General features: G+C 41.6%; 1 protein-coding gene across 1 annotated transcript in view; it reads right to left on the bottom strand.

Annotated features, from left to right (window-relative positions):
* magi2a (membrane associated guanylate kinase, WW and PDZ domain containing 2a) overlaps positions 1-22,022 on the bottom strand; it is a 725,408-nt gene that overhangs the window by 25,752 nt on the left and 677,634 nt on the right. The window contains exons 19-22 of the mRNA XM_078235593.1: positions 16,667-16,855; positions 16,363-16,528; positions 6,672-6,864; positions 5,034-5,177 (exon numbers count right to left, since the gene is read on the bottom strand). Of these exons, the coding sequence (XP_078091719.1) occupies positions 5,034-5,177; positions 6,672-6,864; positions 16,363-16,528; positions 16,667-16,855 (692 nt within the window). The remainder of the gene's footprint in view (positions 1-5,033; positions 5,178-6,671; positions 6,865-16,362; positions 16,529-16,666; positions 16,856-22,022) is intronic.

Here is a 22,022-nt window from a genome sequence, read left to right as displayed (position 1 = left end):
CATGGAAAATCCATTAGCTATACAAGTGTAAGAATTCAATTTTAAAAATTGAGTTTTTCAACATATTGACCCAAATTGTGCAGTCAGATATGAACAAAAGGCACCAACCATTCATTACACTTAATATTTTGTTCACAAATTGTCAATGGGATTGTGCACTGAACCTGCATGGATTGGAAATCTAAATCTATGTGGCATCCTTTAAGGGCAACTGGGACCCGTGTAAAAAGGGCAAAAAACTGTGTATCTTCTTAACCAATCAGATTGAAGAATTCTCAATGAGATTTGCTATGTCAGAACCAGAAAGTGTGAGAATTTGAATCCAAATCATAAATAGAAAGTAAAATAAAGGGAGAGAAAGAAAGAGGCAATTAGGAAAGAGATAATTGAAATCTGAAGGTATGAGACTTTAAACCTGTGAAAATAAAATTTTAGTAAGGTTGCTTGGCAGTAATTCAGACTTATTTGTTAAAAATGTACTTATAATGGAACAGACAAACCTTGACCTTTTCTGCCATATTTGGTGGGTATCACATAAATCTATCGCGAGACCTGATTATTCTAATCCTGGCCAGCCTCCAACATTTTATCCTCCTCCTCCCTCTGCACTCAGCTTCCCCTCTCTGCTGTCAGTGCATCATCTTCAATTTAAGCAGCAGTCCAAGATGAACTGCAACGATTACCCTTATAACTGAAAGCAGCCATTCTTCTGACAAGCCCTCCAGATCCTCTGACCTCCTTGTCAGAGACCAGCATCACTCCTTTGTTTGTGAACCCAGACACTTCTGTCAATCCCCCTGATAACACTCAAAACAATTTAACTCACTCTGCTGCAACAAAAGTAAGTCAAAAGCACCTCATTTGGAAGTTGAATGGATATATCTTCAATTAGCACTAGTGGGGGTGGTGGGCATGGTGGTGGGGTTCCCTTCTTACTAAAATCTGCAAGGCAGTTTGGCCACCACATCAGCATTAGACGCTGACTGATGTTACAATTCATCCACCCCGTTTGCTTCAGATGTACACATGGCACAGTTCTACTAGTGTTCATGCAGTCAGGGAGAAGCATTGTGACCGACCTTTTAGAGTTCAGGCTTCTGTAGCGTTTGGTACAGGTATACTTTCGAGTTGAAGTCTGTGACTCATATGTTTACTTTGTTTCTAGGCACTTTGATCTTGTTTGAACAAGCTACTTTTCAAAGTTTCTGTTGTAAGTTTGCAGTCACCACAGATATACAGAATGGGCGGCACGGTAGCACCGTGGTTAGCACTGCTGCTTCACAGCTCCAAGGACCTGCGTTCGATTCCTGGCTTGGGTCACTGTCTGTGTGGAGTTTGCACATTCTCCTCGTGTCTGCGTGGGTTTCCTCCGGGTGCTCCGGTTTCCTCCCACAGTCCAAAGATGTGCGGGTTAGGTTGATTGGCCATGCTAGAATTGCCCCTTAGTGTCCGTAGGTTAGAGGGATTAGTGGGCAAATATGTAGGGATATAAACAAAGAACAAAGAACAATACAGCACAGGAACAGGCCCTTCGGCCCTCCAAGCCCGCGCCGCTCCCCGGTCCAGGATTGAATCCTGAATCCAGGATCCCCGCCCAATTTTCCAGCCTATCTACATCCTAATATCCTATCCACCGAGCTGTCCCTCACAGCTACGATGCTTTGTTCATCACAACCTATTAACTCACCCCCACCCCCCCATTCCAGACCATGTGATCTCCAGGGAGAGGCGAAAACCCAGAGTGAAAACCCCAGGGCCAATATGGGGAAAAAAAAAATCTGGGAAATTCCTCTCCGACTCCCTGAGGTGATCGAAACGAGTCCAGGAGATCACACTGGCCCTGATCAGAAAATGCTTCCCAACCCTATTCATTTCCACTTCTGCTTTACGAACACCATCTGAATTCCCTGCCCCCGAGACAGGTTCCCAACTATCCGCAGTCTCGCTCTGTACTGGCACCAGCAAGATGATCATAGAATGAAGCCTTGAAACGAGAAACAAAGAACAATTAGCCCGCGCCGCTCCCTGGTCCAAACTAGACCACTCTTTTGTACCCCTCCATTCCCACTCCGTTCATATAGCTGTCTAGATAAGTCTTAAACGTTCCCAGTGTGTCCGCCTCCACCACCTTGCCCGGCAACACATTCCAGGCCCCCACGACCCTCTGTGTAAAATATGTCCTTCTGATATCTGTGTTAAACCTCCCCCCCTTCACCTTGAACCTATGACCCCTCATGAACGTCACCACCGACCCGGGGAAAAGCTTCCCACCGTTCACCCTATCTATGCCTTTCATAATTTTATACACCTCTATTAAGTCTCCCCTCATCCTCCGTCTTTCCAAGGAGAACAACCCCAGTTTCCCCAATCTCTCCTCATAACCAAGCCCCTCCATACCAGGCAACATCCTGGTAAACCTCCTCTGTACTCTCTCCAAAGCCTCCACGTCCTTCTGGTAATGTGGCGACCAGAACTGGACGCAGTATTCCAAATGCGGCCGAACCAACGTTCTATACATCTGCAACATCAGACCCCAACTTTTATACTCTATGCCCCGTCCTATAAAGGCAAGCATGGCATATGCCTTCTTCACCACCTTCTCCACCTGTGACGTCACCTTCAAAGATCTGTGGACTTGCACACCCAGGTCCCTCTGCGTCTCTACACCCTTTATGGTTCTTCCATTTATCGTGTAGCTCCTCCCTACATTATTCCCACCAAAATGCATCACTTCGCATTTATCAGGATTGAACTCCATCTGCCATTTCTTTGCCCAAATTTCCAGCCTATCTATATCCTTCTGTAGCCTCTGACAATGTTCCTCACTATCTGCAAGTCCTGCCAGTTTTGTGTCGTCCGCAAACTTACTGATCACCCCAGTTACTCCTTCTTCCAGATCATTTATATAAATCACAAACAGCAGAGGTCCCAATACAGAGCCCTGCGGTACACCACTAGTCACAGGCCTCCAGCCGGAAAAAGACCCTTCCACTACCACCCTCTGTCTTCTATGACCAAGCCAGTTCTCCACCCATCTAGCCACCTCCCCCTTTATCCCATGAGATCCAACCTTTTTCACTAGCCTACCATGAGGGACTTTGTCAAACGCTTTACTAAAGTCCATATAGACAACATCCACGGCCCTTCCTTCGTCAACCATTCTGGTCACTTCTTCAAAAAACACCACCAGGTTAGTGAGGCATGACCTCCCTCTCACAAAACCATGCTGACTATCGTTAATGAGTTTATTCCTTTCTAAATGCGCATACATCCTATCTCTAAGAATCTTCTCCAACAACTTCCCCACCACGGACGTCAAGCTCACCGGCCTATAATTACCCGGGTTATCCTTCCTCTCCTTCTTAAATAACGGGACCACATTAGCTATCCTCCAATCCTCTGGGACCTCACCTGCGTCCAGTGACGAGACAAAGATTTGCGTCAGAGGCCCAACGATTTCACCTCTCGTCTCCCTGAGCAGCCTTGGATAGATTCCATCAGGCCCTGGGGATTTGTCAGTCTTTATATTCTCTAACAAACCTAACACTTCCTCCCTTGTAATGGAGATTTTCTCCAACGGTTCGACACTCCCCTCCGAGACACTCCCAGTCAACACATCCCTCTCCTTTGTGAATACCGACGCAAAGTATTCATTTAAGATCTCCCCTACTTCTTTGGGCTCCAAGCATAATTCCCCACTTTTGTCCCTGAGAGGTCCGATTTTTTCCCTGACAACCCTTTTGTTCCTAACGTATGAATAAAATGCCTTGGGATTCTCCTTAATCCTGTCTGCCAAGAACATTTCGTGACCCCTTTTTGCTCTTCTAATTCCCCGTTTGAGTACTTTCCTACTTTCTTTGTACTCCTCCAGAGCTCCCTCCGTTTTTAGCTGCTTGGACCTAACATACGCCTCTCTTTTCTTTTTGACCAGTCCCTCAATTTCCCTGGTTATCCACGGTTCTCTAATCCTACCCTTCCTATCCTTCTTTTTTACAGGCACATGCTTGTCCTGTAGCCCTAACAACTGTTCCTTAAAAGACTGCCACATACCAGATGTGGATTTACCCTCAACAGCCTCTCCCAATCAAGAGCTGCCAATTTCTGCCTGATCCCACTAAAGTTAGCCTTCCCCCAATCCAACACCTTACCCTTGGGACACCACTCATCCTTTTCCATCACTATCCTAAAGGTAACAGAATTGTGGTCACTATTTGCCACATGTTCCCCTACCAAAACTTTGAAGACCTGACCGGGCTCATTCCCCAGTACCAGGTCCAGTATAGCCCCCTCTAGTATGGGGGTAGGGCCTGGGTGGGATTGTGGTCGGTGCAGACTCGATGGGCCAAATGGCCTCTTTCTGCACTGTAGGGTTTCTATGATTCTATGATATACCATTATAATGTGGATACTGATTTAAGTTATAATGTTAGTCCTCTGCAAATATAATATTTGCAGTATCAATTATACATAGTCTTCATAAAAGTCCTTGGATGATGACTGACACTTTAGGTAAACACTGACTAACCCCAAATGGCTCAGTTGGTAAATACACCACTGTGTATGATACTGAACTATAGCAATCTATTAACTCCTATGACTAATTGTCGTCTGTGTAAATGATCTAATCTTAATGTATCAGCATGAAGAGTTCTATTATTTCCCTTGGTATTCACAGGGAAGGGAGTGGAAAAATCAGGTTACCTAGTAAGTATTGCTAACATTGTCAAGTTTGACATCACACTCGCACAGGCTGCTGCATCAGTGACGATGTATGCAAAATAGCAGCTATCGAACTGTAAAATAAGAAATGCTCTGCTTTTTATTTGCACCTTTCAGTCCATATAGCAGATTTCATGCCAACAGTGGCACTCAAAAATTATGCCTAGGAACAATGGCAGACTCTTGGTTGATCTTATATCTTCTGAAAGCCTCTTCTGTAAAATTCACATGACAGTGAATATACAAGCCAAGATGTTTTGATTGCTGCAGCAGAAGTGACTGGGGTAACTGAATCAAATAAATTGCTGGTTTACCCTCATTCTCCCATTTCTGATCGCTGGGCCATCTTCTGCCAAACGCAGCACAAATAGATCCATTTTATACTCTCGGCCTCCACGAATACTAAATCCAAATCCTTTGGCACCTTTCTCCAGATCAACCGTAAAGTAATCAAAATCCTATATGTAAACATAAAGGAAGAATAAACTATATACAAATCCCACTTTTCCCAGATTTTACTAACCCAACACATGTTAACAGTATTCAGCTTAAGTTAAAACATCAAAACTCAAACCAGAAGATTGAATTCCTGACATTTTTGAAAAAGTATCAGTGCAGGGATAATATTTATTCAAACAACAGGATAACTCAGAATGAATATTGTTAGAATCCGACTGTGCACCCACCATGAATAAGGTCTTTAATTTTTGCTTGAATCAATCTCAATCATCAGTAAGTTGCAAATGATCAGTAAGTTGTTATTCCTTGTAAGGACATAATAATGCTGAATAAAAATTATATCTCCTTTTCCCAATAAATGTTACATGATGAATTTAAGTTGGGCCTAAGGGCCTGTTTCCATGCTGTAAACCTCTATGACTACGACTTTATGAATAACCTGTCATAACTCTCAGAATAACTGCATTAAAGCAGAACTGCCAACCAAGTATCGTGCTCCGTTGTCTTATTTACATCTTTCAGTACATAGAGCAGATTCCATGCCAGGAGTGATAATTCATGAACTAAGTGTATGGCAGGTATAATTACAGGTCACTTACACATCATAAATAAAACTTAAAATATTCCAGCATATATTTCCTACTTGACTTTTTGAAATGTGGGTGATGAATGGTCTTTGATTTTAATATTTTGCACTGGTTAATCATGCAAGTAGTACAGGATAATGAGTGCAGTGAAATTCCTAAATCAAATGTGACAAACTAAATGTTTCATTCATGTTGATAATTTGCTGGATCATCTTGGCAGCATTCTACAAAGCAGAATTTTCCAACCAGATATTAAAGTCATAGGTTTTAATTTTTAGTATTTACATATAACACTTTCAGGCTAATTTTAAATAAATTTGAACTGTTTTCTCCCCAAACTAGTAGAACTAGAAATACAACCTAATGAATTGGGCACAATACTTCACCTGATGTCTAACCAGTGATTTTTAAACGTTTAGCTTAACTTCCTTGATGTCATGCTTTATGCCTCTATGTAAAATCAAGGATTTAGTATGCTGTTTAAATAATATCAACTTGTACCTCCACCTTCAAAGCTTTGTGTATATGAATGTCCAAATAACCCTGTTTCTGTTCTACCTTTTAACACTGTACCACCTTGTTTATAATTTTCATTCCAAAAAGAAAATTCACTAAATTGCATGACATTTCATCTGCCATTTCCTCAATCTGTTGATGCTTTCCTGAACTCTGCTCGTATCTTCCTCACTATTCTACATTTTCAAGTCTTCATAATTTTTAAATTATACCTCCTATGCTCAAATTCAGACGATTAACATATAATTTACATTCCACAATAACATTAAATATATCTTACAAGTTATGCTGTACTGTGGTGTCCAGATTCCTAATGTGCTTTTGAATATTGTTAATGCATTCACTGATGAAAACTATGGAAAATGAGTCAAGATGTTTGAAGTTTCATACCTGTGGTTGTCTGTAATCAGACACTGCATACTGTCTATTGTCAGGAGGCTGTTGCCTGTAATCTATTAGAGGCGGCTGTCTGTAGTCCAGAGGTGGTGGCTGTCGGTAATCTGATGCCGGAGGTTGCCTATACTCTGAAAAAGGTGGTTGCCTAATGTCTGGTTTGACATCCTGTCTTGCTTTCACTTCTGACCTGTAACTAGATAAAAATACTTTAAATACTTTCATTAACACAATCTATCTTGAGAAACTTTTAAAAGAAAATTTGATTCAATTAGTTACATTAATAATTAAATCTGAAGATAAAAGCAAATAAAAATAATAGCAATGAATTGCAGAGCAAAGGCCTGTAAGCAAGTCATCCATTTCACCCCTTGGCGTGGGAATAGTTCAGGGAATTTGAAGACTATGTTGGTGGTATCACAGCAATTTGCTAAATATCTTTTTTTATAAATGCATTTCTAATATTAAAAGGAATTCTATTCCATTCCATGTGCTCTGCCCAATGGCAGGTTCTTGGCTCATTGTTTGCTGATGTTTCATCTTGAGTTGTTTTCATGGCAGTCTTTGTCAGTGGTGCTTTATCATTGCCTTTCACTCTCGGGGCAGGTCAAGGAAGCAGGTCCCAAGTCTACCTCAGCTGGAGTGAGAATCAAACCCGTGCTGTTGGTATTATTCTGAACCACACACAAGCCATCTAACCAACTGAGTTAACCAGCCCAAGGAGTACCACACATAATATTGTAAAGATATACTTAATTCAGACAAGAAATTGTTATTCTGACATGGCTTTTGTCCAAGCTGAGACAGGAAAGAAAATAAATACATATCTATGTCAACCAGGCTACTCTATAAACTTCATTTTTAATTTTAAAAATGGAGAAGGCTTTATCCATAACACATACCAGACAAATCCCTAACCTTCAAACAAACCAGCAGGGTCTTCTTAACTTAAAAAAAGGCGCTAATGCCCCTTCCTGGAGCTGCATAAAGCTTCTTTGCATTCCAAAGAAGAATTCTGGCTAGCAGGGGATGCTGTGCCTCCAAGTGACTCCTAATATCCAATGTGGGGTTAATGACCTGCCGTTACCTGCTCCAAGACACAATGGCTTTCAACCAGGGGTTTTGTTAGTCAACCTGAAGCCACACTGTCACATGACCAAGACTTGAGCTGTCTGAATTCCTTTCATTAATAAGCTGTTGGATCCTAAAGTCACTTTTTGACCTCTGAAGAGAACAGTAACTCCAGGCAAACTCCATCTTACTATTGAACAGACAGCAGCAGAAAGAGTCTGTCCAGGTACAATGTCTGGCCCTCACCAAATTGTGTGTAATACAATAAATCTGTTTGAATCTGAAAGACATAACTGGATTGAGTCTTCCACCATAGCTCTTTATTATGAGTAACAATGGTAGCAGAGGATGAGCCTTAAGCTTGGTGACTGATTGTTGTATGCAAAGCCTTGTGTCTCAGTCCTCTGAGGAAAACAAGTGTGCTGTTGCTGACAATTTAAGATATGAAATGGTGAAAGGATAGTGCAAAATTGCAAATTTTGATTATTCACCAATTTTTCTTTTACTCCGAACCATATCAACAATGGAAAGCTGAAGTTGAAATGTGGATCCAGGTTACTTACATGCCCCAAAAGAAGCAAGATATGGCATTAACATTACCACCCAAAAGTACGAGGAGGAGTAAGATTGACTGATGCGTCAAGAGTATGGGGCGTGATTTTCCTGGCTGGCTGTGCTACACGGGAAATGTCAACAGGAAGGTTGTAAGGGGTTCGTAACTGGCGCCCAGCCAATTGCAACTTTACTGGGCCATTTTTTAATGGCGTAATCAGTCTCGCACCAGGAAACAGCGCGAGGCTGACTACAATATGGAAATTGACATTAGCAAACCCAGGATAGCGTCGTCTGGGCTCGCTAATGTTTTCCACCCTGCCAGCAGAGGTTCCCATGAGTGGGGATTAAAGCTGGTTCTCATCAACGGGGACCAAGCGTAATGGCCTCGCTGGTGGGGGCAGAAGCCATTGAGGCCCCCCCCCCAAAGAGTTTGGAGGCAGGGGGTGCCCTTGGGCAGTGCCAGCCTGGCACTACCTGGGCAGTGCCAAGGGACAGGACCTGAGGGGGGACTTCTTGGGGCAGAGGGAGACCAGGGGCGGGCCGATCGTTGGTGGGGGGAGGGGGGTGGGGGAGGATAGCTGCGCACTCTGCACAGCAATTGGTGGGGGAGGGTGTCACGATTGGGGCTGGCCATGGGGGTGGAGAGAGGTGATTATGGCTGGCCATTATGCATCATGGATGGGAGGGAGGTGTTGGGCTGGCTATCGGGAGGCCGATCAGGTTGGGGTAGTGGGGGGGGGGGTGGTTGCGGGCAGTATGCATGTGCCGATCTCCCAGCGTGCAGTGGTCCACTCAGTGTGCAGATTCCAACCTCTCGAGTGGGATTAGGACCCCTCCCCCACGTGCCACCACCACTGCGCTCCCCCCCCACATTCCCCGAATTACTGGCGTGAATCCCCCTGCGGACTCTGTGCTGCACAGAATGCCGGAAATTCAACTGATTAAGTGCACCCAAAAGACGGGTGGGAAAATCTCCCATTTTCCCGCCCATTGGACACTGTTTCTTTTTGGGAAAATCACCCCCTTGGTATTTCTCCTGAGGTCTGTCTTATTGAAATCAGTTAAAGGTGGACCCTGCAATGTTCTACTGGTAGAATACATAAGCAGAAGTTAACTGGAACTTTCATCATGCATGTTGATGATTTCCTGTGGGGAGGCTCTTCTGAATTTAAGCAAGGGATATTTGAGAAGATAAAGAAGGAATTCAAAGTAGGAAGTCAGGTTTCAGGGACCTTTACGTACATGGGTTTAAACATTAAGCAAAACAACTTAGGAATGACACTGAATCAACAGTCTCATCTAGAAAATGTTAATCATATCCCCATAACTCAGGTTGGATCCTATGATGCTACTGTGCCTTTAAGAAATGTATTTTTAATCATGTTCTCTGCAGTTTGTAAGCATGCCTTTTTTTGTCATTGGCACCGTGAGGTCTGTAGTGGCATCTTTTATTACTGCTTAAATGGTTTAAATGGGGTTTTATTTGTTTTTAATCTGGGCTTAATGCCGTCTCTGGAAGTTTACGACCTTTAGAATTGTTGTGGGAAGAATGATTGACAGGTCAGGTGGGACAGTTTTTTTTCTCCCAAGAGTTCTTTACTTTCAGTTTTGGCTGCTGGCTAGTTAGAAGCTGTGTGGAATCCAGACTGACAAGTGTGTTTGTGTGTCTCTCCCTGGTATTAGAAATTTTGATGGCAAATTGTTTGCAGTTTTTCTTGCCTTCCTGGAGTGAAAACTTTGCTGTCAGTGGTTTGCCGGCTAAAAGCTAGAAGCCAGCAGTAGCTGTGTCTCTATCTTGAGAGGTGCTGGGAATTCCCAGAACAGAGTAGCCAGACTTTCAATTCTCAAACCAAAGGACTAATTCACAGCAGGTGTTGCAGTGCTAGAAAATCCAGCATCACGTGAGCATTCTTATTTTGTGCTAAACCTGGGATGGGTGTCTGTTTATAAGGAGGCTGGTTTGGTTGGAATAGTGCATTTAGTTATGATTTATACACTATCATGGCTTTTTTTTCATGTTTGTAATTGGTAAAAGTTATTGCGAATTTTCTTTCGATACGTTAACTGTATTCTTAAATAAATTTTGTTTGATAAAAGCTCCCTAGTAGGTCATTTGAATCATATCTGGAGTGAAGCATCTTATGCGTACCCTAGCTAAATTCAAAGTGCAAAACCTATAGTCCAGGCTGACTTCACAAAATACATTGGAGTTTCTGACCTGGATTATAACAATCCTCCGAAAAAGAGGATCTGGCTACTAAGGAAGAAACAGAACAACTGAGAAGTTGGATGGGGCATTTGAACTGGCTAGGCACTTGTTATATATTTATAAAGGGTGCAGGCTGCTTTAAGAGCTGATCACATGTTTTGATGATGATGTCATCTGGGGGTGCACTTAGGCTGCTGTGTTCTACATTTAGTTCTGTATTCTGGTGCAGTGCAGAGAGTAGCTCTTCAATAAAATCAAGCCCACAACCCCGAACATAATTAGGATATTGCAGCACTCACGCTAGATCTAACGCTAGTTATGATGTGTTAGAACTAAGAAACACTAAGCTTCAGTTGAGGAAATCCCAAGAGCAAATAAAACACTAAAAAAAGTTACATTCAGGAAGATGCGTGCTCAAGTTCCCAGCTTTGGGTGGCTCAGAGGATATGAGGTTGGTCAATTTTAGTAATGCTGCACATGTCAACCTCCAAGGTGGGTATCTGGTACAGCAGGGTTTATCATATTCTTGGTAGTAGGGAAAAATGAAAAGTGTTTTCCATTGGCTTAGAAGGCCAAGAAAATAAAGTGTTGTATAAAGCACATTTGCTGCTGAAACATTGACATTGGCAGAAGCACAGGATAACGGGATTTATTTGTCCAATATATTGTCAGAAATTTAATAAAAGGGGCAACGTGAGAAAAGTTTACCCATAGAATGTTATGTTGACAACCAGTCACTTTGGGACAACATTCATTCAACAAAGAATGTAACAGAGAAAAGGCTAAGAATAGACCTAGCCAGCATAAAAGAAATGTTAGTAAGAAGGGAAATCTCCAAAATAGGGGTTGACATAAGTCACCAGCTATTGGACTGTTTTACAACAAGAAGTACCTGCTCTAAGAAATTGCTAAATGTATTAGAAGAACATCTTATGTTATAATGATGAAATGAAAAAACTAATTTGTTTTCATAATGATTTATGTACATTTAGTAAAGGAATTACAGGAATTGTAGATGTGAAAATGTGAGATATTTTATTTCTGTTTAGATTCAAAAGAACATTGTTTAATTTAAAAAATAATTCAAAACTTGAATGTAAAAAAAAGGAGAAATCTATCAATATACTAATCACAATGTATGGCGATGACCTTGTTCAGAGAATTGCTGGTTAAACACGTGACATTGATTGCACTATAATAGAGACAGCTGGGATACTTTGACACAAAAACAGAAAAATGCTGGAAAATCTCAGCTCCTAGACTGGCTGAGATTTTCCAGCATTTTTCTGTTTTTGCTTCAGATTCCAGCATCCGCAGTATTTTGCATTTATTTTGGGACACTTTGATTTGGGTACTTTTTGTATATTAGTGGCACTGAGGAAGTGTTATACAATAAACCTGCTTGAAACTGAAGGATCCAACTGGATTCATTCTTCCACCATAGCTCTTTATTATGAGTAACACTGTGAATGACTGGAACACAGGAACTGGTACCTTCAAGCCTAATTCAACTCTTTGTGCCTTCTCCCCAGCTGGAAATCTCACTTTTGGAAAGACGGATCACCCTGTGATAGAACGAACCTACCCTTTAAAGTGACACTCTATTAGACTTTTGATTCTGGATTCTGGAGTCACATAAAACCATAACTTGTATTGTTATTGCGGTCTGACCCTGTACCTTTTCTTTCCCTTATCCCTCTTTTATTGTTAGAGTGCAAAAGGGATGGAAGTTGCAAAGCCCCTTTCCCACGTTTTTGCATGTGAAATAAACCAATTTTATTTTTAGCTTATCTCAAGTTTGCTGTGTGAGTTATTCATAAAGAAATGGAACACTCCAAATTTAAGGGTTGGGGAAAAAATGCCACCACTTATAAAGGGGGGGAATCAAAAACAGCTTTCTGTTTATCGACAGGTATGGAGAAGAGAAATCAGAGCTGTTTAAATTAATCCCTCTCCTGATCACAACAGTTTATTTACAATGTTACTATGTGTAGCAGTTAAAATAAAGTAACCTTCACTTCACTGAACACTAAAAATGCAACAAAATCAGCTCTGTCCTTGTATAAATTCTCCTGCTCTGTTGCTCCTACCTGGATATTGTACCTTTACTGCTAGATGGCAGTATTCTTCAAACATTTATCAGCCAGTACAGTCAGTACTAAGGCTACATAGTTTTGTTGTTTCAAAGGCTGTTATTTCCACAGTCTGGGGAAGGTTTCCTGTTCGCACTAATATCACAAATGCCTTTATCTGATGCTTACTGAACACTACTATTTGAAAAGCAGCAGGCAAATTATTCCTGTGTTATGGACAACATTTATCCCTCCACCAAATCCCACTAAAATTGGTCACATACTTGCACCCCATATCTTTAAATTTAGGATAAATTAAGAGATCATGTGATTTGTTTTGCCATCTGTTTGACATTAAGCCTTGGTGATTTGATTGTTTTTTTTATTTTAAATTTTACTCCATTCTTAAAGTTACAAAACCAAATCACCTAAATCACCTCTTCCTGTGGTCGCTTCAGCTCAACTCTACAGTCTAAATGGGATAGATTCAGAACAGATCAAGCACCTCAAATGTGAGGCACTATGGTCTACCAGCAGAGGCAGATTTGCATTCCAACATAATCTGTAACCTCATGGCACAGCATACTCCGCACTCCAACATCACCATCAAGCCAAGAGACAAACCCTGATCCAAAAGGAATATAGGGGAGCATGCCAAGAGTAGCACCAAGCAGAACTAAAATTGAGGCACCAACCCTTGTGAGGCTATAACACAAGGCTAAGCGAGGCAATTTCACAACCAATGGATCAAATCAATGCTTTGCCCTGTCACATCCAGTAGTGATTGGTTGTGGAAAGTTAAACAACTAACAGGAGGAGGACGTTCCAAGGACATCTTATCCTCAATGATGACAGAGCCCAGCATGCAAGTGTAAAAGACAAGGCTGAAACAACAAGCTTCAACTTGAAGTGCCAAGTGGATGATCTATAACAGTATCCTTCTGAGATCCCCAGCATTACAGGTGCCAGTCATCATCTAGGTTGACCCACTTCATGTAATATCAAGAAACATCAAAGCGTACTGGATATAGCAGAAAGGCTTCAACAACATCCAGCTGTGGTGCCACAGACTTGGGCTCAAGAATTAGTCACAACATTAGCCAAGCTATTTGAGTATAGTTACAACACACATCTACTCGACAAGGTGAAAAATAGTCCAGATATGTCCTGTTCATAAAAAGCAAGGCAAATTCAATCTAGTCAATTATCACTCCTTGACCAGTCTACTCTCAATCATGTGCAAAGTGATGGAAGACATCATTGAGAGCTATCAAGCGGCATTTACTTACCAGTAACCTACTCATCAGTGCTTAGGTTGGGTTCTACCAGGAACACTTGTTTGAGATCACATAAGAGCTTTTGGTCCAAATATGATCAAAAAGTTGAATTTCAGAGGTGAAAATAGAGTGACTGCCCTTGACATTCAGAAAACATTTGACCGAATGTGGCAACAAGGTGTCCTGGTAAAATTGAAGCCAATTATGACACTTGGGGGAAATACTCTACCCTGGCTGGAGTCATACCTGATGTGGAGATGCCGGCGTTGGACTGGGGTAAACACAGTAAGAGTTTTAACAACACCAGGTTAAAGTCCAACAGGTTTATTTGGTAGCAAATGCCATTAACTTTCGGAGCGCTGCCTCCTTCGTCAGATGGAGTGGATATCTGCTCTCAAACAGGGCATGCAGAGACACAAAATCAAGTTACAGAATACTGATTAGAATGCGAATCTCTACAGCCAACCAGGTCTTAAAGATACAGACAATGTGAGTGGAGGGAGCATTAAGCACAGGTTAAAGAGATGTGTATTGTCTCCAGACAGGACAGCCAGTGAGATTCTGCAAGTCCAGGAGGCAACTGTGGGGGTTACTGATAGTGTGACATAAAGCCAAGATCCCGGTTTAGGCCGTCCTCGTGTGTGCGGAACTTGGCTATCAGTTTCTGCTCAGCGACTCTGCGCTGTCATGTGTCGTGAAGTCCGCCTTGGAGAACGCTTACCCGAAGATCAGAGGCTGAATGCCCGTGACCGCTGAAGTGCTCCCCCACAGGAAGAGAACAGTCTTGCCTGGTGATTGTCGAGCGGTGTTCATTCATCCGTTGAGCACTTCAGCGGTCACGGGCATTCAGCCTCTGATCTTCGGGTAAGCGTTCTCCAAGGCGGCCTTCACGACACACGACAGCGCAGAGTCGCTGAGCAGAAACTGATAGCCAAGTTCCGCACACATGAGGATGGCCTAATCCGGGATCTTGGCTTTATGTCACACTATCAGTAACCCCTACAGCTTGCCTCCTGGACTTGCAGAATCTCACTGGCTGTCCTGTCTAGAGATAATACACATCTCTTTAACCTGTGCTTAATGCTCCCTTCACTCACATTGTCTGTATCTTTAAGACCTGGCTGGCTGTAGAGATTCGCATTCTAATCAGTATTCTGTAACTTGATTTTGTGTCTCTGTATGTCCTGTTTGAGAGCAGATATCCACTCCATCTGACAAAGGAGCAGTGCTCCGAAAGCTAATGGCATTTGCTACCAAATAAACCTGTTGGACTTTAACCTGGTGTTGTTAAAACTCTTACTGGAGTCATACCTAACATAAAAGAGTGTTTATGGTTTTGGAAAACTGATAATCTCAGCCCCACGATGTCGCTGCAGGGATATTTAACAACCAGCATCAGCATTAAACTGTTCAAGGTCCAGTATTTTGTAGAGTTTTCTGCACTATTCTGATAATTTAACAGGAACTGAATCTCACAGTGCTTTTTTCTCATGCATTGAGCGATTGATGCCAAATAAGCTTGATAGGTGGAGCTGCATGTGCTATGTTTTTGATTTCTTCTCAGGATGTGGGAAACGAAGGCACATTATCCTGAGATGCTCCAGCGGTGGATCTTCCCTTTAAACCCCTGCAGTTCTTCTGATGATGGCATTGACGTGATGGTAGTGAATTGTAGGATTTTCACCAGACAATGGTGAATAAACAGTGGTGCATGTTCAAGTCAGGATGATATGCGCCTTAAAGGATAACCTAGAGTTGAGAGCACTTGGAATCATTGCTGCTCTTGTCCTTTTTGGTAGTGGAAGTTGCAGGACCCGAAGTAAATTTAGTGCATTTCTGCAGTTCACCCTCTGGAATGTATATACTGTAGCCACAGTGTATTGGTAATGGAGGGATTGACATTGAGCCAAGAAAGTAAAGATGGCTAACCTCTGCAGAACCTTGCTTCATGCTTCAGGCATATGCCCTAGTGTTGATGGAAATTCTATCCTATTCTTTTTAAGGCTGACTTACTCCTTAGTCTCTGATAGTGCCGCTATTTAGCTAGCTACAATTTGGACACAATAGCAGACAATTCCCCTTTTTATTGCTGAGACAGAATCTCAGTGGGTGTACAGACGGGAAGTACGTATGTGATACATGCATTGATTCTTCAACATCCAACCTTTTACACTTTTTAAATCATATATTTATGAATATTTATCCTCTAATTACTTCAGGAAAGTAATTCAAAAAGAAAGAAATGGATACTCAAAGGGTGAAAGTGCTAAAAGAATTAAACAATTCATAGTAAATTGCAAGTTTCATTACTAGTTTTAGATATTTTACTGCATTTCAAATATTCACACATATTTTAATAAAAAACCTTCCTATTGTTGACATAAATATTTCAAAGTTGACAATATGCAGTCTGAATATAAGCTTAGCTGTCACCAGGAGAAGGAAAAGAAAATACGTCTGACACATGATCGTTCATTAAACAAAAATGGAACAACTCTCCTTACCTTCCATTATGTCCTTGTGACTGAAGAGGAGGTGGTTGTGCTGCAGGGCTGTGTTGTGCTAATGGACTTTGCTGTGCTGTAGGACTCTGCTGTGCCATTGGACTGTGCTGCTGTGCCATCGGACTTTGTTTTTCTGAGCCTGGTGCAGAAGCAGGACTACTCATGTCTGTGATGGGTGCAAAAATCAAAAAGGTATTATATCGCTGCATGATATTGTTGATTTCCTGCCAACATATTTTATCTCAAACTACGACTTTACAAAAAACCTAATTGAAGTAAACAGACTTTTAAAGTAGTGACTTACCCTCTTGAGGGACGATGCGTAGAGTAACACTAAGGCCTGCATCTTTGATTAGCTTCACAATTTCTGCATGAGGCATGCTAATGATAGATTGCCCATTCACTGCTAGGATGCGATCACCAACCTTGAGTTTTCCACAACGATCTGCTGGGCTACCTTCAATGATGCGTCCAATTTTGTGAGGCACAGCCACTAATTTGGAATTTCCATAAAAGTAGTATTTGACAGGAATGTTGAAGGATGGCATAGGGGAGAGTGAGAGAGATGAAGAGCAAACATTAGTGCAATGCAAATAGCTTGCTCAATGTACAGAATATGCAAAAATGCAGATAAGTAAGTGAATCCATGTTCAAAGAATACTGCCACTGCTTTTCATAAAATAGTCACATATGGTAGTGGCCTATTTAGCATTAGTAATTTATTTTGCCAGAAGGATGTACTTCACAGGGTGGAAATTGAATTGTGTGCGTGTCTGAATAATAAAGACCAACACTTTGGATTCACCAAAAACAGGTATATGAAAATACAAGGTTGAATTTTAGGCTCCTTGGCAGATTGGAAGGCAATCATTGGGGCATAGTTTGGCTCTACTTTGCTCAGAATTGTTATGAAACTGCTGTGGTCTAAGCAGACATCAGGGATACATACAAGTGCATTTCAATGTATAGAATTCACATTGAATTTAACAGGATAATATACTTTTTGACATACTACTACAGCAATACTGGTAATACCTAACTTTGTGATGATGTTGGGCTATTAGTCTCCAAGTTCACTTGGAATTACAATCCTTCATTGAGAGAATTTATCTGTACTTCAGAAATTTGAAAACCACAGAACCATGCTATTTCTTGAATAACCATACATGCCAAAAGAGAAATATAGCACCATCTTTAGAGTGGCTGATAAAGTTTTCAGAAAGTTGACAACTCAAGAACAGTCCTGCTATGTGATAACAGGTAGTTACAAAGGCTGTGCAACTTGAAGGTGTAAATATACCAAAAATTCCTTTACCTTTACTGGAGGCAAACCATCCAAATACATGAATGTCTGAAGGGAAAATCTCGAAGCATAAATTGGTGGTAAAATTCAAAAGGGGTAAGTGCTGAAGAAACCTTTGAATTTTTGCATTAAAAATAATCCATTCTGTCACTTTTATGCACTCTTGCTTCATAAGTATGTGATTAATCTTTAAAAAAAGTGATTAACAGACCACCTGACCATAAGCAACAATGTTCCTAAGTTGCATGGATGCTATGGTCACGTAGAATGCTGTAACATAGAACATAGAACAGTACAGCACAGTACAGGCCCTTCGCCCCACGATGTTGTGCCGAACCTTTTCCGAAACTAAGATCAAGCTATCCCACTCCCTATCATTCTAGTGTGCTCCATGTGTCTAGCCAATAACCGCTTGAAAGTTCCTAAAGTGTCCAACTCCACTATCACAGCAGGCAGTCCTTTCCACACCCCAACCACTCTCTGAGTAAAGAACCTACCTCGTACATCCCTCCTATATCTTCCACCACGAACCTTATAGTTATGCCCCCTAGTAACAGCTACATCCACCCGAGGAAATAGTCTCTGAACGTCCACTCTATCTATCCCCCTCATCATCTTATAAACCTCTATTAAGTCGCCTCTCAACCTCCTCCGCTCTAAAGAGAAAAGCCCTCGCTCCCTCAACCTTTCCTCATAAGGCCTACCCTCCAAACCAGGCAGCATCCTGGTAAATCTCCTTTGCACTCTTTCCAATGCTTCCACATCCTTCTTTTAGTGAAGTGACCAGAACTGCACACAATATTCCAAATGTGGTCTCACCAAGGTCCTGTACAGTTGCAGCATAACCCCACGGCTCTTAAACTCAAACTCCCTGTTAATAAACGCTAACACACTATAGGCCTTCTTCACGGCTCTATCCACTTGAGTGGCAACCTTCAGAGATCTGTGGATATGAACCCCAAGATCTCTCTGTTCCTCCACATTCCTCAGAACCTTACCTTTGACCCTGTAATCTGCATTCAAATTTGTCCTACCAAAATGAATCACCTCGCATTTATCAGGGTTAAACTCCATCTGTCATTTTTCGGCCCAGCTCCCATGCAGGTAAATGTGTGTGCTCTGTGCAAAAATTTAAAGGGATTGTGTACTGAAAAAAACTGGCGTTCATTCTCCCACTTCCACGCCACCACTCTCCTGTTTGGGGTCAGTTCACTGAGCACTCTAACTCCATCTGTCACTTATCCCCCTTCCAACTTAATTCACCTTGTTACTTTCTGGCACTCTTCCCTCTTGCTAGAGTTGATGTTGATATTCTTCCCGAGCTTTAGTTCATGCCGGCACTCTTCACTTCTCATTCTCTTTCAGTTATTGCTGGTACATTTCTTCCTACGCATTCCTGTACTGAATAATAGAATCTCTACAGTGCAGAAGGAGGTCATTCAGTCCATCGAGTCTGCACGACTCTCCGACAAAGCATCTGATTCACGCCCCGATCCTGTAACTGCACATATTTACCCACTAATCCTCCTAGCATAACACATCTTGGGACACTAAGGCGCAATTTAGTATGGTCAATCCACCTAAACTGAACATGTTTGGACTGTGGGAGGAAAGCGGAGCACCCGGAGGAAACCCACGCAAACGTAGGGAGAATGTTCAGACTCAACACAGTCACCCAAGGCTAGAATTGAACCTGGGTCTGGTACTGTGAGACAACAGTGGTAATCACTGTGCCACCGTGTTTCCAACTTTTGTCTCTGCATTCGCACCCATTTGCCCTTCCTTCAGTTGCCATTAATTTGTCTGCTTCATTGCCATTTACTTCCTCAATTTCTTGCCCTTACACTACCGTCCATTTCCCACTTCAATTGCCACATGTTTCCATCTCTTCTTTGTCATCCATTTCCTCACTATCCAGCTCCTTGAAATCCATTTATTCATGGTGTTCTTTCATTGCCACCCATGTTCACCTTTCACTAGCATTTATTCCCATGTTGTCACACTGTTAACCCCTGACTATTCAGTCCTGTTGTTATCTGAGTCCAGCAGCAAATATACTGGACTGGTTCCTCTCATTAACTTGTTCACTGTAATGGCAGACCGCGTTGCCATTGCAAATTATCAGCAGCAGCATTGAGGGGAGAGAGGGATCTTCTGATGTATTGACTGGGCCCCCAAATTGCTGACGGTGTCAGGAGATGGTTGGCACCACAGATCTCTAAAGAAACTGAGTTTATTTCAAATATTAATGCTGGAATATATAAAGAACATGAACAGTAGGGGCAGGACTCGACCATATGAACCCTTGAACCTGCTCTGCCATTCAAAAAGAACTTGTGTGTTCTTTTACTTAATCTCCACTTTCCCCAACCAATTTCCATATCCCTGGATTTCCTATCTAAAAATCTATTTTTAATTAGCCTTGAGTAAGCTCAATGACTGAACATTCACAGCCCCCAGGATAGAGAATGTCAAAGATTCATATTTCGCTGGGCAAAGAGATTTCCCCTTATCTCGGGCCCAAATGGCTAACATCTTATCCTGAGACTATACCCAGTATTTCTAGGCTCTCCAGCTAATGGAAACAGCTAGAGTTGAGATTGGCATGTACACGGTTGACTAATCATTCTTTCGAGTACAGTGTCAGGCAAGTATCAGCTCAAAGTACGTGCAATAAATTCTTGTTCCACATAACAATCAACAACAGAATGAATTTTGCTTGAGGGACATGATGTTACTTTGGGAAACCAAAGATTTGGGAACTGAAAGCCATCAAAATGGCTTGTTAGATAGTTGCAGGTTGATTAATACGGACTCATTATTTTTGCGTCACCAAAGCTGATAAATCACGTGTACTAGCAAGATTTTGTATAATGTGGAACTCTAATGGATGCATTTAATAGGACCTCAATTAAAATGAAATAAGAACATAAGTGGATATGGAGAAAGCAGTGACCTAAGAATATTCCCATTTCACTTCAACTATATGTCATCTCTTACTGAGTATACTGAGATTTATACAGCTATCTAACTATATTAACAACGTGAAGAGTTCAGCCATTTAAAAAAAACTTCTTGGGTCAACAACTGTTGAAAAAAAAATCTGGAATATACTCTTTACAACTGTAAACATTAATTCACAGTGACACAAAAATTGGTTAAAAGATGGCATTTTTTTGAGTTTTTAGCCTGTTTTAACAATAGACCATTTGATACATTTTTCAACTCATGCTTCTGCCTATCTTCAGGTTCCATATATATATCTGGTTGAGACTCAAACTTAATTTCAGCTGACAGAAATATATTGGTGGAATTTTTCAGTTTTGCTGTTCAGCTTTTCAGTCACTTGTACAATGTAGCCTGAAAGTTTGAGACTCGTTAGAATGGCATGAAAACGTGCAGCTTAATGAGCTGAGGAGCTCAACTTCCACACATACAGATTAATCATATTGGATTCCAGCAACGAGCACAATGCAAACATAGCTGACTGTGCAGGCATCTCCTGACATCTCCTTGGCAAGTTGGGGCAACATCATAATCACTGTTTCAAAAAGAGAAATAATGTAAATCATCAAAAAATTGTTATAATTTGAAAAACATAGTGACAATAACTCAGCCGGTTTTAAAGAGGTCACGTAAAGATTTGTCACTCAAAATACTGGGATAGAAATTCAGAAAATACTGGAAAATCTCAGCAGGCCTAACAGCATCAATGGAGAGAGAACAGAGCTAATGCTTTGAGTCTGGATGACTCTTCATCAAAGCTGGCTCTGGCTCAGAGCTCATTTCTGACAAAGAGTCATCCAGACTCGAAACATTAGCTCTGGTCTCTCTCCATAAATGCTGTCAGACCTGCAGAGATTTTCCAGCATTTTCTGTTTTTGTTTCCGATTCCAGCATCTGCAATAATTTGCTTTTATCTTGGGGCAGAAATTGTTAGGTGCTCAGGTGAAACAGGCCTAAAATAGGTATTTTCTACTGGCCGACACCTGTGGAGCTAAGACCAATGTTGACGGTTCACCTTGAATAAGTTAATGGGATGCAGGACTTAGTTCCATTGAAGCTAAGGCCTCTTAGTTTGGGGAAAATGCTATCCACATAGTGTCGGATCTGAGCCCAAACTAATTTCAAGCCAATCGGGTAGAAATTAGTATGTGTTGGGCCTGATTTGGGTGTAAAATATTTAGCAGTGAGAGGGCCTGCAACTAATCTGCATAGGTAAAAGTCTCACTTCCAAATTTGTGGGGTTCATTTTTTTAGGCACCCCAAGGAGAATATTTAAATTAGTGGCCTAAGGCGATTTATGGACCACCTGAGAAATTAGTCCACAATGAACATGACACTATAGATTCTGCAG

The sequence above is a fragment of the Mustelus asterias genome, chromosome 19 (genome assembly GCF_964213995.1).
Source record: "Mustelus asterias chromosome 19, sMusAst1.hap1.1, whole genome shotgun sequence".
Lineage (NCBI taxonomy): Eukaryota > Metazoa > Chordata > Chondrichthyes > Carcharhiniformes > Triakidae > Mustelus > Mustelus asterias.
Note: the sequence above shows the minus strand (reverse complement) of the source record. Positions and strands in the feature narration are given on the sequence as shown.